This window comes from Diadema setosum, chromosome 16, assembly GCF_964275005.1.
Source record: "Diadema setosum chromosome 16, eeDiaSeto1, whole genome shotgun sequence".
Classification (NCBI taxonomy): domain Eukaryota; kingdom Metazoa; phylum Echinodermata; class Echinoidea; order Diadematoida; family Diadematidae; genus Diadema; species Diadema setosum.
Genome location: NC_092700.1, coordinates 32,894,830 through 32,913,111, shown reverse-complemented (window position 1 = coordinate 32,913,111; position 18,282 = coordinate 32,894,830). Strand labels below are relative to the sequence as shown.

At 37.9% G+C, this 18,282-nt stretch overlaps 1 protein-coding gene across 1 annotated transcript in view; it reads left to right on the top strand.

Annotated features, from left to right (window-relative positions):
• Positions 1-18,282, top strand: part of LOC140239832 (uncharacterized) — a 58,338-nt gene that overhangs the window by 20,576 nt on the left and 19,480 nt on the right. Inside the window, 1 exon segment of the mRNA XM_072319653.1 lies at positions 13,787-13,996. Within this exon segment, the coding sequence (XP_072175754.1) occupies positions 13,787-13,996 (210 nt within the window).

Sequence of the window (18,282 nt, the reverse complement as noted above, 5' to 3'; positions counted from 1 at the left end):
ATTGATGCTGTTAGGAGAGGCAGACGGGGGTAAGGGGAGGGGGATACTCCCTGGCATTGGTATCGCTGTGTAGTCAGAACCAACTATCATAAAGTACAGTCTCAGGATCTGCCCCGCTTTAAAGCTCCCTGTCTTCTTGTCTCCCTATCCGTCTGTCTCTATCTCTTTTGCGTTATCTCTTTTTTTCTGCCTCGTCCTCACTTAATGTCTCGTGAGTCTTTTTACTTTCTTCTAACCACGCCCGCGCCTTACCCCACCCCCCCCCCCCCCCCATGGTCCATGTTTGGGGACTGCGAAACTTGGACGAGGGAGTCCTAATACCTTGCGATCGGCTCTCATCTTTCTCCTATTGGCATCAAGTGGCGGACGGTAAAGAGTAAGTTTTAAGGAAGGATTTCATCCGAAATGGAGACGAGAGGGTGACAAGATTGGAAGGGGGGGGGGGGGGAGGCGAGTAGAAAACTGCTCGGACGTTGTCTTGTTTTGTCTGTCTGTCTGTCCATCTCTCTCTCGTTCTCTCCTTCTTTGCCATCTCTCCATCTTTCCCTCGTTCTCCCAGTATCAGCTGGAGATTGGGGGAAGAATCTCTCTTTGGTTGCCTGGGTTTTCCATTAACAGATTAAGCTTTGAATCCTGTGGGAGCTTAAGAAGCCCATTAGAAAGATTAAGGGCTAAATCCACGCAGCTTTGGGCAGAAAGAGAGAGGGCCTTTCGGAGAAAAGGAACATACAGAGAGAGAGACAGAGAAAGAGAAAGAGAGAAGGAATGATAGACGGAGAGAGAGAGAAAGAGAGATAGGAGAATGAGACACAATAAAAGAGTTAGAACATGCTTTTTTGCTTGTTAACACTAGAAAATAGATGTGTCGTCAAAATGTACATTGATCGCCGAGGGCCATGTAACCAAGAACAATAATTGTCTCTCAATTACGCAGCACAAGTAGATGACATTTAAGTGTGCTGGAGATACAGGCTTTAATAGAAAGTGTGATGCGTTGATTTTTCTATGTGGTACCTCCTATGGTACTTCCGGGACGATACCTCGTAGTGGAGCAGTCACAAGTTTGGCTGCTTTTCAAATGTATGGCACTGTCTTTCGAGCAAGAAAAACAGTTCCTAGCCCTATACAGTGCGTTTTTATCAACTCCATTGCGAAGTTTTGTCTGGTTGTGATACTATACTGTCAAGCTTCGGAAAGTAGCAGAAACAATAATGCCACATATCAGGTTTTGATAAACACTGTATATGATTCTCTATTTGGTACTCAAGGGTACCAACTAAAAATTTGACGTTTTGCTTACTTCTTCTATTTTTATTCTTTTTTTTGTGTGTTGTACCATGAGATACCCCACAAATTTGATGAAAATAATATTTAGTGCTTCATGCAAAAAAAAAAAAAAAAAAAAAAATGTGTTATTTTCTCCAATAGTGATTTAAACTCAACAATGAATTCTGAATGGTTATGCCAGTACTTTGAATTACTTAAATGCACAATAAAAATCTTTAAATTCCTCTAATTATGGATCTTGTGTCTTCCAATATAAATTGAATTTTAATCCTGACAATATATCCCGCAATTTAAGTGTTTTTTTTCTCTGAATTTGCTTTGATTTAATAGATTGGATAAGCTAGATCAAATTCAGAGAAGCATTGTGATAGACATTTTTTTTTTTTTTAATGGGATCTCCTGGGGTTTTATTTTGTAATCATACAAATATCATTAATTATCATTATTGTTAATTGTCGTCATTGACATAGTCTTTATGATTGTTATTGGAAAAAATTTAGGTGGCATCTGGTAAGCCTGTATGGAATATTTCTTTTTCTAGGCATCATAACTTTGGAGATGCTTATAGTTACTTATTTTGCATGATTTTTATCAAATTGTCATGAGTTGCCATCGATCTGTGAAATTTCTGTAAAAATGAACAAATTCATGCCAGCATTTTTTTCTTATAGTTTTGTTTTTTCAGCTTTAGTAACAAAGTTCACATATCTTATAAGTGTACTTTTCGAGAAGAGGGGAACAAAAATTCAACTTTTTTCAGGCATATACTGTAGTCATCTTCTGTACAGCTTTATTAGACGTACATGTACGGATATTTGTCGCAGTAATGGATCTGTTTGGCGTTTTTGAGATGGCAGTAAAAGACTACATACCACAGATGGCCAGCTAATATTTGAATGGGCACACACATGATCTCCCTGATAAATTTCTAATTTTTTTTTCTTTCAACATCAGCAGTTAATCAAGTATATGCCCCCCCCCCCACAAAAAAGGAGAAAAAAAGAAGGAGGAGGAGGAAGGAAAAGAAGAAGAAGAAGAAGAAAGAAGAAGAAGAAAGAAGAAGAAGAAGAAGAAGAAGAAGAAGAAGAAGAAGAAGAAGAAGAAGAAGAAGAAGAAGAAGAAGAAGAAGAAGAAGAAGAAGAAGAAGAAGAAGAAGAAGAAGAAGAAGAAGCAGCCTGCATCTGGTATCGTTTGTTAAAGGTACTGTTTACCATTGGGAGCAATAATTTCAAAAATGTTTCGAGTTATCACGTTTGATGCATATATGCGTAAGTCAGTTGTATCACAAAACATCCTACCATACAAAATTTTGCAATAAAGCCTAGAATATAAGGATGTATTGTATGTTTTTCTCACTAAACCATAACTGTGGATGGTTTGGTCTAGAAACAATTTTATTATAACTACTGTTCATATTTTGTATATTTAAAGGGGAAGGCTAGTAACTGATCAGTGGGAATCAGTGGAAATGCTGGGAGATGATTGTTTCAATCCTTATGGGATTCATTCAAGAGTTCATTGTATATCTATTGTTGTGTGAAAATGATTTGCTTCAGAATGGTCTCATATTCAAGTAATGTGCAGTTTAATGCTTCCAGGTTAGCGTCCCTGGTCAGTGACGGAGCATTAATCTGCACATTACTTGAATATGAGACCGTTCTGAAGCAAATCATTTTCACACAACAATAGATATACAATGAACTCTTGAATGAATCCCATAAGGATTGGAACAATCATCTCCCAGCATTTCCACTGATTCCCACTGATCAGTTACTAGCCTTCCCCTTTAACAATACTTAACATTGGTTATAATGATTAAAATTTTTACATTGGTTGTTTATCTCCTTACACTGTACCTCACATTTTAGAGCTATTTTGAAGCACTTAAAGCTGAGTTTTTACTCTGGTCTTATTTTCTTCAAGGACTTAGGGTTATGGTTAGGGTTGTGATAGGGTTATAGGTTTAGTTTGATGTGAAACTTAGGATTAGGGCTAGGGTTATGTTGGTAGAAATTATGTTTGGCTTTATAACGTGCAGATATTTCATGGGAGCAATTGTCACAGTCAGAGCAAATGTCATAAAACTAACCCAACAATATTACGTTGTATATAAAGGGACAATATGATATGAAGAGAGAAGATTTTTTTATTTTTTTATTTTTTTATTTTTTTTGGGGGGGGGGTCAAATGAAAAAAATGAAAACAAGAAAGATGTGAAAAAAAAAAGTTATGAGAGTATCCAAATTTGAGAGCTGGATTAGATCAAGCAAGATTTGAGTTTGTGTGCTGAAGAAGGGGATAGAGTATAGAGACGTAATCGTTTTTGGAGGGTGAGTATTATTCATCGGTTGTTTGCATGTATATTAAATGTATAGAGAGAGAGAGAAAGAGAGAGGATACGAAGAGTTACAATTAGATTGAAGTTTGGGGAAGAAGGATGCAAGAAAAAAAAATTATAATGAGAGGGGAAGATACCATTCTGGGATAGAGGGAGAGGAATAGAGTTTGAGAGAGAGAGAGATGGATGGGGAGAGAGGAAAAGAGGAGGGAGAGAGAGACGGCACAAGGGAGCGAGTCGAGGAAGGAGAGCGGTTTCGGCGAGAGACGATTTCTGCCGTGGCGGTGCGCTCTCCATTTTCTACAGCCTAATCCCCACCATGTCTCTCGCAAATCCCGATTAGATCCAATTGAAGTGGCGCAGAGGCAGTATTAGCGGGCCGGAGTGGCCTTGAGGTAGCACTTTCTTGGCTGATGACTTCCCCGCGACCGCGTTCACACTGCTCGCCGCGGTCGTCTTCAAATGTGCACGATGGGGTCCGGCGATTTCAAACCAGTGACGTGGCATATCAGTATCATTCTATAGTCGGAAAAAAGAGAATTGTGAAGACTGCTTTTTGAAGTTATTCAAGTCTTTGCCATGGTGGTCAATTTTAGACTGTTACCATGGTGTTTTAATATGTTGCCATTGCATATATTTCGTGTCGCTGTAGTACATCTTTTCTGTTGTCGAAAGAGAAGTGCACAGTAAGAAGCATTATGCAGTGCCTGCCAAAATGTTTAATTCCTTATCCTCTGTCCGCTTCTATCCAGGTTTGTTAAATTGCTCACTCCAAGACACGCAGAGGTCTTCAGGTGTGTTGGAGATGTTGTCTGTGTTCCACTGAAGACCTCGTGTTGCTGCCTTGCTTTAAGCCGTGGCCTCCAAAAATGAGTAATTCCCTATTTCGTGCAATAGGTCCATGGTTTATCTCGTGCTGAACGTGCCTCTAAAACTAGGAGATTCTTTGCGGAGATTCTTTGAGAATCCATGAGCGAGAAAGAAAAAAACACTACCCGATTCCTTCAAAGACCTCACATTGCTGTCTTGTTTTAAGCCACAGCTTCCAGGATGCGGGACTTTCCCCATTTTGTCTAATTGATGTGTGGTTTATAAATCTGACGCTAAAACATGCCTCCAAAAGTCAGGAGATCCTGCGAGAGATCGGGAGAAGAAAATCCCCGTTTGATATTGCGATAGTTTTTAATATCGACCCATGGGGAAGCTGGAGGGGCGAAAACTTTCTACACAAACATCTTGTCTTGCTTCAATTTTTTTTTTCTGAGTTGAGTAAACTTCACGTTTATATCCACCAAGGAAGCCTATGATCATCTTGTGAAATATTCGTAGGGACTGTTGTACAATTGCATGTAAAAAGTAGACTTTTTTTGGGGGGGGGGGGAGGGAGGGAAGGGGAATGAGAGAGGAAGCCAATGATTTCCCACAAATGTCCCAGGTCTTTCATTTGAAGGGATATTTTCAAAAAGAAAAAGAAAACAAAAACAAAAACAAGAATCATAAAAATGGAAGGGTAAAGAAGGAAAAAATCCTATAAAAATCCTGGCTTGAGTTCACTATTGCCAGGCAACTAACAGTTAACCCTGAGAAAGCCCCAAGATAAAAAAATAAAAAATAAAATAGATAAAACTCAAGAGGGGATTTCAAAAGCAAAGCAAATGAAAGCAACTACAAAGTTCTTCTGGTAGGAAAAATTTATGGCTTCAATATTTTGTGGTTATTCTAAAGTTGTAAATGCCAGGGGGATTGGCTGTACGATGATGGACAATAAGCTACGTGTGTATGATCAATTCATCCACATTAGGATATCTGCACAAAATCAAACATAACATAAATTTTACTTATTTTACACAGAAAAGAAAATAATTTTAATCTTCTAAAATGTGTCACTGCTGGAAGAATCAGCAATAAATTTAGTGATTAAGTGGTCTTTCCATCATTCTGCAACTGAATTAAATATGGCATTTGACCAAAAAGGCTGAAACAAAAGAAGTATTTTATTGCATCTTGAGCGGGTGAAGCCTAGCTTGGTCCTGTGTTTTCTTCCATAACATTATTGGTGCATGTTTTTATATCCATATGTTACAAAGGGTTCATTGTAGGTTATTGAATTCATGATGTCTACAGTGTTGTGTGGAATGTCGTTAGCTGTTTGTGGTCAGTTAAAGAATTCTCCTGTCAATGTGTGATTATCGCGTTGATCTAATCTTAAATACAAATGTGGTTTTTTTTTTTAGAAATGTTACTTTGCACATGGATTGCTGTTTGTTTGTTTGTTTTTTGGTGGTGTTGGTGGTGGTGGTAGTGGTGGTAGTGTTAAACTCCTTTGTATGTGGTCAGATTGGTCACTCCAGTGCAACACACTGGACAAACTAATTCCAAAAAGATGCAGCCTCCATGTGGCCGCAGCCCAGTAGCCAACCGCAGCCCACCTGGGTGGGCGGAGAACTCGTCGGTCGCTGCGGAGTCTGGGCGGGAGACTGATCTCCCCGCAGCCGAGCAGGTGAACGCACTAAAGCATCAGGGGGAGCTTTCTCCGGCGATGTGATCATTCAATTTGGCTGGCGACTGATGTAGCATCTCCAATGGATCGGGCTAATGTTGACTCGACTTAGCCGAGCAAATTGGCTCCTAAATCGCCCCAGATCAGGGCTAATTTTCACACAGTTTTGCGGGCCATAGCAGTTCCCTCGTACCCTCCCGATTTTGATTTTTTTTCCCCCCCCCGTTTTTTTCTTCGTCTTTTGCTACTGGGCTTGCCATGATTCATTTTGAGCCGCGGATTGCTGGGACTGGAGTAGGGTGTGGGGGGGGGGGAGGGGGAGGCATGCTCTTGACTTTTGCGTGGATTAGCATACCAGGGAGTTGCAAGGAGTTTGAAAGATGGGCGGCTGGATATTTTTGATCGATGGGCTTTGCTGTATGGCTCTACGGCAAGGTAACCATGATAGAAACAAACGAGAAAAAGAAGAAGTTTATAGCGGAGAAAAAAAAAAAACCGCGGAGTAGACGAAGAAGAGAAAGAGGTAGAATCTTGTTGAGCGTAAGATGGTAACGTGAACTTTAAATGCAAACTGGAATGGTGCATGCGGGATGTAACGCCACGATGAACGGGGGAAGAATAGCTCGGATGAAGCTTGGACCTTTTTTTTTTGTTCTTTTGCCGAAGTGCACACAGTCATGCTTTACACTTATTCAAATGACCGTCCAAATGAAAATATATCGCGGGAATTTCGTGGTACAGATCCGCGCTCAATTTGCATTGTGCTGTTCACCCTAAGGGCGAGGTCTCAACTGTCATACACGCCTTCCCCTTTGAACGAAATTGCCAGGGAATATTTCCAAGTGACCATCACAGCACTGTTGCATTGTAGCCAATTTGAAACGATCAGTGATGCAAGTTTTTCTTCTCCTTCTCTCTCTCTCTCTCCTTCTTCTTTCTCTCTCTCTGTGTCTCTCTCTTTCTCTTTCTCATATGCAAACAGGCACTATTTAGGTCAACTAGATTAAATAGATAACAAAAATCAGGACAAATCTTGTGCAATAGTCATTTAGGGATATACCTTTGAATATAACTGATATACAGTAGTTGAATATGATTATGATGAATACGGAGGAATAATCCTCTTTTTGATAAACAAAATACCCTGTGTATTGTAAGGCTGCCAATGAGTAATGTGTTGTCTATTAATCATGTTTTTGCTTTACTTCATACAAAAGAAGAAAATATGATTTTGAACAGCTAGATATAAACTTAATGAACTTCAAACAAGGATAATTTTGTTTTAATACCATAGCATCATTTTTTTTAAAATCAGAACATATATCTTCCAAAGTTTGTATGTAAGTTTATATGTGCAAATGTAACATCAATATTTTGTGTGTGTTTTTGTATGTGTTTATAGAGGTTGGCAACTATGGTATTTCCACTGTTTGTATTCCATAGGTATTAGGTGTGAGGCATTTAACATGGATGATCATTGTGTATTATTTTTAAAGTCATAATTCCATGGGCAATTTCTTCTTCTTTTTTTAATTGTGTAAACACTCAATGTTCAAGTTGACCACAAAAACAAATAAAAATATTGGAGTTATATCCAAGAACCCCCCCCCCAAAAAAAAGAAAAATAATAAAAAAAAAAATTACACCATGTATTCCCTTTGATAATTCACCTACGTCGTACAAGTCTTGAGGTGCTTCATTTTGGTCAGGTGCACTTGAGGTGAGGGAGACTCTTCTTTCCCTCATTTTATTCCCTGTCTTTTTTTCTTCTTCTTCTTTTCTGATTCTCTAAAATCTGCCAAATCCCCTCTCGGGTGTAATATAGTGGGATGATCCTTTGGCAGTCTTGAAATGACAATGCTAATCTCTTTGTGGGAGCTAAGAGTCTCGTACTCTTCATCTTTCGCTCTCTGTTCTTCTTCTCGCCGAATGATTGCAGGAGTCGTATGTATGTCTCCATGCATCTCCTGTATTAGATTCGTTAAATCATGTAACGTCTTCGCTTTTTCCCCCGTCAACTTCAGAGCTCAGAGGTATTTTTATAAGCCAGGTGTATGTCTGATCTGCTACAGGATTATCGCCTTCTGTTTTTGACCACCTCCCCTCTCCACCAAGATTTCTCTTTTCTACATTTCTCTCTGTCTTTTTCTTTTTTTTTTTCTTTCTTTTTCTACTCAGTTTCTATAAAATTCCATGCCACGCAGGACTAGTGGATTTTGTCCATTGCAGCAGCATTTCGTATAGAATTTTTTTCCCTTTAGCTTCAGAGTCACATGCCCAGAATTAACTTCTTTCTTTTTTTTTTCATTTGAGAACCAGTGCGAAACCCGTAAATTCTTGTGCATGGATACACAAGAATTGTTATCTCTCATGATACACTTTACGCAAAATCAGTTCAGCTGGTCCCTGTTTCATAAAGCTGTTCGTAAAGTTACGAACAACTTACGAGTGACTGGTGATCAGTTCTGATGTGCTATACTTATCAGAATTTCCATAATTCAGCACAAGAACTGATCACCAGTCGCTCGTAAGTCATTCGTAACTTTACGAACAGCTTTATGAAACACCCCCCAATTGTTTTTCTAAAACTCCTATGATAATTTGCCATGTGCACTGTTTGTGTAAAGACAATGTTAACATTGCATGTTACAGTAAAGTGAGCAGCACTTGCATTTCATGCAAATTCATTGAGGTGATGATTTCATTGAATCGAATGTCTCTATTTGATCAACACACAAATCTTCACCATTTTCTTTTTGTGTGTGTGTGTGTGAGTATGTTTGTGTATGTGACTTGAAGTGGAAAATGAAAAACATGTATGCATAGAATTATTATTACTTTTATGTACGTGTGTATTGCAGCAATCCAGCTGTGATAAGCTGATGTTAATCTTGCAGATCATGAAGGGAAAAAAAGAAACACCTCAGGACTTGCTGTTCCTATTAGGTCAATTATTAGTAACTTCTGTAAAAGCTGTTATTTTCACATACAGATATTTTCTCTAATGAGGAGATCTTAGTTAAGTGAGAGGTTGTTTTTGCAATTTGACGCTGAGGCTATCGTAGGTACATGAAATTCATGGTCAAATAGTGATTTGTGAACACAAGAATGTAACCCTTGCAAAAATAACAGCTTTTTGGTAATAAGTATCTCACATAGCGACGAATGTTTATGAACATAGTGAATTTTTACAAAGTTAAGGTTTCATCCAAATTTGTTAAGGGTATAAAGTTGTAATCAAATTCGCAACGGCTTTTTCTTGCTGCTAAGAAATTTTGAACATGTCAGAATTTCTTTATGACAACTTGTGACATGGAAAACTGTTTGCAACAATGAAAACTGTTTGCGAGTTTGATTGCAACTTTTTACAAACCCTAGATGAAACCTATAATCGCCACATTTGCAAACATTCGCTGCTCAGTGAGATACCCCCTTCAGTGAGAGTGGTACTGATGAGGACCTGGCGTGATGCAGGACGTGGGAGAGTCCAGCAGAGAGTCTGGAAACCAGCCTAGGACCATGCCGAATCATGCTCCAATATTTTATTCATTGTGAAGTCGCAGCAGTGGATATACTGGGTATTGATGTAATCCACTCGCCTCCCCAGGTTCCTCTCATCTCTCTCGATTCCCTTAACTCCCTCGCCCCCCCCCCCCCTCCCCTTTGCACTCTCTCTTTCCCCTTCTTTCTACTCTTCTTACTCTCTCCCTCTCTCCTTCTATCTCACTGAGCTGGATGATATGACAAATTCCCATCTCTCTAGCTCTTCAAATGCCCACTCAGATTTGTAATCTCTTAAATCAGAAAATCCTATTGAAATGGACGACCAGAAAGAGTTAGTGGTTAGTAGCGAAAGGAGAGAAAGAGACGGGGGGGGGGGGGGGGGGGGGGGGGGGGGTGCGGAGATGGGAGACGACAATGAGAAAGATTAAACAGAAAGAACAAACGCTGTGGTACAGATCCACGTGCCCCGGCTGGGCGCTCCTCGTGGAATGAAAAGCTGCGATTTTTACGCCATTACTCTTCTTTTCAGCGCCATTCAGCGCAGCCTGTAATGCACTTTGCTGGCATTAGTTTCTATTGTTGGCACTATTTCTGAGCTAAATTGACAGATTTCTCTTCTTCTTCATTTTTTACAATTCCTTTTTTTTTTTGGCATTTTTTGGTAACATCCTTTATCTCTGAGAGCAGATTTATCTTTTTGTTCTGTTCAGCCTATCTCATTCTTTGTGCGACTTTGATTTCGAAAGCTCTTGTGAGTCGGAACAATGGCATCGTTGTGAGAGGCTAAATGCTAAGTGTAAGATGACAGTGTTAGTGAGCTTACGATTAAAAGATAAGTATGAAACATCTCCTGTGCAAGTAATCTTCCTTGTAGCTTAAGGAAAGCTCTTGTATCCTTAAGCTCTTGCAAGGACCAAGATCTTTGTCTCCTTCTGCATATTCAGCATGCCTTGATCAAAGTATCTTTCAAATATTTAGACTATGAAGACATTGGTTGGAATTGACAACATGACTGAGTAAAATTCTCTGAGGGAAATATTCCTGTGTCCAATAAATTGCGCCTTTACAATTTTACATTCAATGTGGATGCACCTTTAACAAAAGCATTTTCATATGATATCATCTTTACAATTAAGGCATATTTGCATTCATATATTAGATCATGAAGAATTTGAACATCTCAGATCTGGGTACCATTCACTATAACCTTGTGATATCATTCAAGTACCAGGGAGAGCGTGTGATATTGTAACTGCTGAGCACTATAATTTTTCTCTGAATTGTAAAATACTGATTATCATCATTGATGATTTACGAAAATGATAGATAGTTCTGGTGATGATAAAGATAGTAATAATGACAATGAATGTGATTGTAATAGTAATGATGATAAAAATGATAGTTATAATGATAGTAGTAAAAGTAGTAGTGTAGTAGTAGTTATTAAAAGTGATGATAATGATTGTTATTATTATTATGACAATGATAATGATAAGAAGAAGGAGGAGGTGGATAATAATGATATTGATTATAATGATTTCTGAAACAACATCTTTCAGCAATTACGATGCTCCAAGCCCCTTTAAAGGGAAGATAAACCCCAAGAACAATGTGGATTGAGTGAAAGCAGCAACATTAGTAGAACACATCAGTGAAAGTTTGAAGAAAATCGGACAATCAATGCAAAAGTTATGAATTTTTAAAGTTTTGGTGTTGGAACCGCTGAATGAGGAGACTACTAGAGGTTATGACGTATGAGTGGACTACAATATCAAGAAAATATAAAGAAAATACTACAAAAATCCATTTTTCATGAAAATTACAAATTCCATCAACTTGATATTGACATATGTTAAGGGTAGCAATTATTCCCCCTGCTTTCTGAAAGCGGTTGGTCCACTGCTCTTTCATAATTCTAGAAAAGTGAATTTTTGTTGAATATCCTTTATATTTTCTTCGTATCGTTGTCCACTCATACGTCATATCCTCTAGTAGTCTCCTCATCCAGCGGTTCCAACACCAAAACTTTAAAAATTCATAACTTTTGCATCGATTGTCCGATTTTTCTCAAACTTTCACTGATGTGTTCTACTAATGTTGCTGCTTTCACTCAATCCACATTGCTCTTTGGGTTTACCTTCCCTTTAATGTAATGTTTGTTACCTATGCTGCTGGCCTCAAACCTGTACCACCCACAACATATTAAACTTTCAGCGAGATGGTCTGTATGCTTTGTTGTAGAAATAAAGAAATGTCTGCTCAGAGACACTATACATGTAGATGCTGAGTGTCAGAGCTATTGTTAAATTGCTCAAATTCCTACTTTGGTGGAAAAAGAATCATTATGCATGGTAAAACCAGAAATTTTAGCATGCATTATAATTTTGCAAATTTTGCAAAAGCCAAGATTCACAAAATTAAAAGTTCATGTCTACACTATAATGCATTGGATGCCAGTGGCAATTCAAGAAAAGTTCATGCCACAAAAAAGGCTGTGGACTCCAATTCACAAACATTTCATGCCGCAAATATTTTTTGCTTTGCAGTAGTAGTGTGTGTTGTGTATTAAAATGGTCTGACTATACGTACGCTGCTTTATGTTACACTTGCCTATGGTTTGTGAGCTTTTACATGAGGAAATAAGCCTGCTATATGTACTTCAGCCATTTCTAACCAGCTGCCCAGATGTGCAGGGCAGTGGGTTTCCAGCCCCCTTTTTTACCCTTTATTTCCTGTAGAAATATTCTGTCAAAGAATCTTAATCCCCTCCTTCAAAGTTCAGTCCTCTCTCAAGCTTATCCTCTCCCCAGTGGGATAATCCAAGCTTTCTCTCCCCCCCCCCCCCGAACCTTTTTCTCCTTCTTTTTGTCCAGTTTTCTAGATGGAATGCAGATAAAATACAACCGCTCCTTTGTCAGCGATAGCATGGATGGAAAAAGTTTATTTTCAGGGTTTTTTTTTTTTTTCTTTCAAGGGTTTGTTCACCGACAATGCTAATGATGCACCTTGGTATGAGAGCTCGGTTCACCAGGAAAAAGATTAGCCGTCAGATAAGGGGAACAGTTCGCCATCGCTTGTACCAATCCAGCGCGAGTCCTAGAAAATTATGTACACCAAAAAAAACAGAAAAAAATATGAGAAATGGTCGTAAACACAGAAAATGTACATATTTACTTCCTTCTCATTTCTCTGTTTGTTGTATTACCATCTGATTGTACAGCTCATACGGCATGTGTGTTTATAAATGTGCTAGCCATACATTTCCCCCAAGTACGGGGGATGTTAGCTGCAGATATCATTGCCTTATTATCTACTTGAATGATTGGTACATCTGAATTTAGCAGCGATACATTATCTCCTCCTGCACAGAAAAAGATTAGGATAAAACTGGTTGAATTAATTAGGTCAGTGCAAAGTCAAAAGGCAATTTAAACAAAATTGTGAATTTTAGAGAAAAATAAGAATTCAAATCTTCCAAAATGTATTTCCAACTGGAGAATCAGTCATGAGATTAGTGATTAAGAGGTTTTTGAAAATTCTAACTCTGAAATAGACATTTGCAGATTCGATCGGTAGACTTCTTTAAAATCTGCCTATATCAACATGAACAATGAATAGTAACAAGAAAGCTATGATTTTAAACAAAAGTCAGAGCATCAGATCTTGTATAGTCTTCTCCTGAGCGTATAGTCTTCTCCTGAGCACATGTAGAATCGTACTGTACATATGAAGAGTTTGAATGCAAAAACGGGTATACAAACTTGTACCTTTTCCAGAGTTTTTTTTTAAGTTAGGTTATCAGCAAATAGAGGGAAATGAAGTCTTTTAAAATGATACTGCATAAGAAATGTTTTTGGAGTTATTATTAAAATCATCTCATATGGTATAATCATATAATATACATATATATGTTATGATGATATAATGTTATAATCATGGATTATACCAATGTTTGCGTTTAAAGTCTTCACATGTGTATACACTCTGTAGAACTGCAGCTGAGTGAAAATCTACCTCTTACGAATTATCTCAAGATTTCTGTTCTATCTTCTTCAATATTTTGATAATGCTAATTTCTTTGTTCTTGTTCTCCATCTTTTCTTTTTTCTCTCTCTTTCTCTCTTGTGTTCCTATTCTCTGTCTCTCTCTGTCAGCAGACGGCAAGAAATTGCCCGTGCATTGCGTCGTCGAGCTGCTGGACACGTTGCCGGGGCTCCCGAGCGAGGACGGCGAGGGCAAGCAGAAGGAGGAGGAGGAGAAGAAGGAGGGGTACGCCATCGTCCCGTCATCGTTACAACTCAGAGACCTGGTCAGGGTGGCGCTGTCCAAGCTTGACTATCCCCCGGAGAAAGCGAGAAATGCGACAGGTAAAAAAAAGTTCGCACAGAAAACACAAGCAAAAACGTGTTTGTATTTTTTATATTCCCCAGTGAACAGAGTTGAAGAGATCATAGAGAAAAATTCAACTTTCGGCAATATGGGACTACAACAAAACACGATGAGGAAGTTCTAGAGTTTGTGAATTGTTGCCTGAGTGAGATAAGTAACATATATAGATTGATTTATATAGATAGATATTATTAGATACATGTACATATAGATACATCTATTGATTTATATTTGATATTTAATATGTCCCATCAAAAAATATATGATGTTCCATGAGATTGACTGAGTCATTTGCGTATAATTAGATGGAACTGTGTCATATGCAGTATTTTTTAAGCATGGTATCTGTACCCCCTGATCTGCTACACCATGAAAAGCAAGATGGCTGTTGGAAATATATACATATGTACATATATGTGAAGCACATGGCGCAGCGAGTCCAACTTGATACTCGGGAGGTCAAAAACTTATCAGCGTATCTCACTCGATTTTTTTTTTTTCTTCGTGTGTGTGTGTGAAACTGAATGTGGGCTGAAATTTCACTCTGGAGGGGAGCAACTTCCTGTTCTGTGTGGTATCATCTTCATTTCATTCCATAGTTTAAGGGGACTCATCCTTCTCTGCTCATTATCAAACAAAAATATGTATATATAAATATATAAATGTAAATATGAAGAGTTCCGTCACTAAATGGGCTAAGCACCATTTTTTAAAAAAGATTTTAAAGTGAGTGCATCATCAGATAGAGCAGCATAAAACCTATCACGCATGTTGTTACTGCAAACCACTTCCCCTCATTTACTTCATTATGCAAACCTTCAAACAACACATAAAACCTCTGCCAGTGATGCTTCACTTGTAACGTAGCAAGAAATACTTGTGAAATTATGATTAATGATATCCCATCTTTTCTTGGAATTTTCTCTCTTTTTTTTTTTGGCAGCTTTAATCACAAGTACAGTATATCTCTACTTAACAGGAAAACGGAGTTAGCTCATGTTGTTATAAAACTCTTTATATCTTCTTTTGTTTACCACATACTTATTGAAAGTGCTGCTTACTGCAGAGGGTAATTGGCTTTTCTCTTTCAAACTTCTCTGCAACTTGTCTACTGTAACCTTTTTTTCTTCCTTTTTTTGTTTTTTCCTTTCTGTATTTAGTCTTTTCCAAAAATCCCAAAGTATGAAAAGCAACAAGTTGATAATGGTGGTGATACTGACGATTCTATTCTGTAACGGTTCTCGTCATCAGCTCACAAATTTCACATTGAGCAAAAGGACATGAGACAAACAGTAGTTCCATTTTCACAGGTAGAATGGGATGTATCAAAGCTTTGACCTTATTCTATCTCTTTTTGAGAATACTACATCCCCATGTTATTTTAGATACAATATTCACAGATTTGGATCATTGGTATTTAGATGTCAGTAGCAGAAATGGTATTAATCATTATCATTATCAGTCAAATTGTTTTTCTCTTCATTAAAAGTTGTGATTGCATTTGATGAAGTGGTATTTACACACAACAGACAGCAGACATTACATGCACAAAATTAAAAATTAATTATCACATATACGCTGATGACATTCAATTGTATCTGTCTTTCAAACCTAACCAGGCCGATGCCTTACATGCTTTGAGTCAGCTTGAGAATGCAATGAACGATGTTTATTCATGGCTGAACTCACATTCTTCGAAATTGAATACGGATAAATCTGAGTTTTTAATGTTTGGTTCGAAGACACAATTAGGTAAACTTGACATTAATTTCATCTCTTTTTCCGGCATGTCAATTAGTGTGTCCCAAACCTGTCGCAACCTGGGTGTAATGCTAGATTGTAATATGACTATGTCTCATCAAGTTTCTAGCATTTGTAGATATGTAAGATACCAACTTCGTAATATCGGCTTCATTAGAAAATATTTGAACCGCTCTTCTACCGAAAAATTAGTCCATGCCTTGATATCTTCTAGGCTCGATTTTGGAAACTCTGTCTTATTTAACTTACCACAAACTCAGCTCTCCATGCTACAGAGGCTTCAAAATGCGGCAGCACGCATCATCACACTATCCAAGAAGCACACTCACATCACCCCTATTTTGAGATCACTTCATTGGTTACCAGTCAAAGATCGCATTATTTTTAAGATTTTACTTTTGACTTTTCATTGCATTCAGGGCGCTGCTCCTCAGTATAATATTGACTTACTCCATAATTACATCCCTGCTAGATCTTTACGCTCATCTAACTCCGGTTCTCTGATAATTCCAAGATTCACTACAATATGGGGCACATGTGCCTTTGGCCATGCTGCTCCCACCTTATGGAATAACTTACCTTCAGCCGTAAGAAATTGTTCTTCATCAGACTCCTTTAAAAGCAGTCTAAAAACTCACTTGTTTAAAGCCTCAATTTGACTACTTATTACATGTACTTGATATTTGTATGTCCTTTATCTCCTTCACTTTCTCTTACTTCCGCGCCTAGAGCACTCTGCAGAGTGGATTTGGCGCTATATAAATCATATCATATCACATGTGGCCATATTACAACCTGTGTCTGTAGGACATCAAGCGTTCAAAGTCTCTACAAGTTTCTCGTCCTTGTTCAAGCCCTCTTTGAGGCCAAGAGTGGAAGAGGGATATTAACTTTCATTAGTCCTCAAAGCCAATATTTTGATGCACCATAATTTGATCTTGAAGGTTCAGGGGGAAGCAGCCCTTGTTGTGTATTAACTGTCTCTAATTCTGTCATTTTCATTTTTGAGAAACAAATGAATAGGTTACTCTTCATTCTACATTTTGAGTGACATGTTGTGTTTTAACAATCAAAATTGTATTAAAGAAGTGTTGATTCCAGCATCTGAGATCTGTAACTTCTGAGACATGTTCTTCCATTTATCATGGATTCAGCACAGAATGTTTTGACCAAGATTATGCTCTTTTATTAAAGTAAAGTGTAGTTTTAGAAAAACGCCGTAGAATCATTACCAGAAGACAGAGATCTAGCAGATTATTGCATGAAAATCCAAATCTTGGTGCTGTAACAGTAAATCATTTTGATGTAAACGTGATACATGAGAATACGCAACATCCCACATTCACAAAGTTAGATCAGATTTCAGCAAAAGTGATCTCTTAAAATTGTAGTTTATGGAGTTGTGTCCACCTTGCGGCTTTTCCATGAAATATCGCCCTTTCACCCAGACGGTTGTAAAAAAAAAAAAAAAGTTGACTCATTATTCACGTTTGTTCGTTAAGTTCTGAGCACCATGAGACAAATCATAGACGTACAACACACTTTACAGCTGTAGGTGTGTGAAGATATAAGCATACACCTACACCAAGTCTCAGTCAGTAAGGTTCATCACTCATAAAGCAAAGTTTTGCATCTCTGATAAGTGGTTCTTTACATTTTTGTGGTTATTGTTTCTAAAAGCCATATTCTTATATTTTCTTTTCAAGTTTTCAAATGCCATTTTATCAGAAACAGTGACCAAGATGTACAATTTATACTCCAAAGCTGCTTCAGAATTACTATATCTTTTTTGTGATATATGATTTTTCTTCATCAAAGACAATATAATTATTTGTAAACAAATAAATCTTATTTCTCTATGAAATTTGGTTTTTGCACTCTTAATGTGTGCATTTTTTTTTTTTCATTTTAAAACCAAATCATACTTATTGCCTTCTGGTACTTTCTATTTAGAATGTTTTTGGATCTGCAGAGGTTGGCATCGCGGATACTCTAACAAGTTAGCAAACTCCACTTCATACATGTTAGATGTGTTGTATATTAAGGCACATAGCACTCAGGCTGATCAATGCCCTTGTTGAATACTGGCTTGCAGAAGATGATTTTATAATAGCACACGTGTGTATAGTTTGGGAACATCTATCTCAGAAGTACATGTACGTCATGAGGTTTGCTTTGGCCAGCTGTGCAGCCGGCAAAGCCGTTCTGAGAAACTTTTTTTCTTTTTGTGCATTATACGTGGCTTAGATGCCAACATGAAGTTTTTTAATAAGATGTTAATGCCACATCAAACGAGACAAGCGGTTTTCTCACATATTTCTTGATCATGTGCCGCTTGCTCTTTATTCTCCAGCTTCTGCTTTAACCATAAGCCTCTTCCGAAGATACTATTAGCACAAGAGTTCTATATTTTATGCTAAAGCCCTTTGGCTAATAGAGAGAGAGATATAGAGGAAAGAAAAAAGAGAAGAAGGGACTAAGAAGTACACACACAGACAAGAGA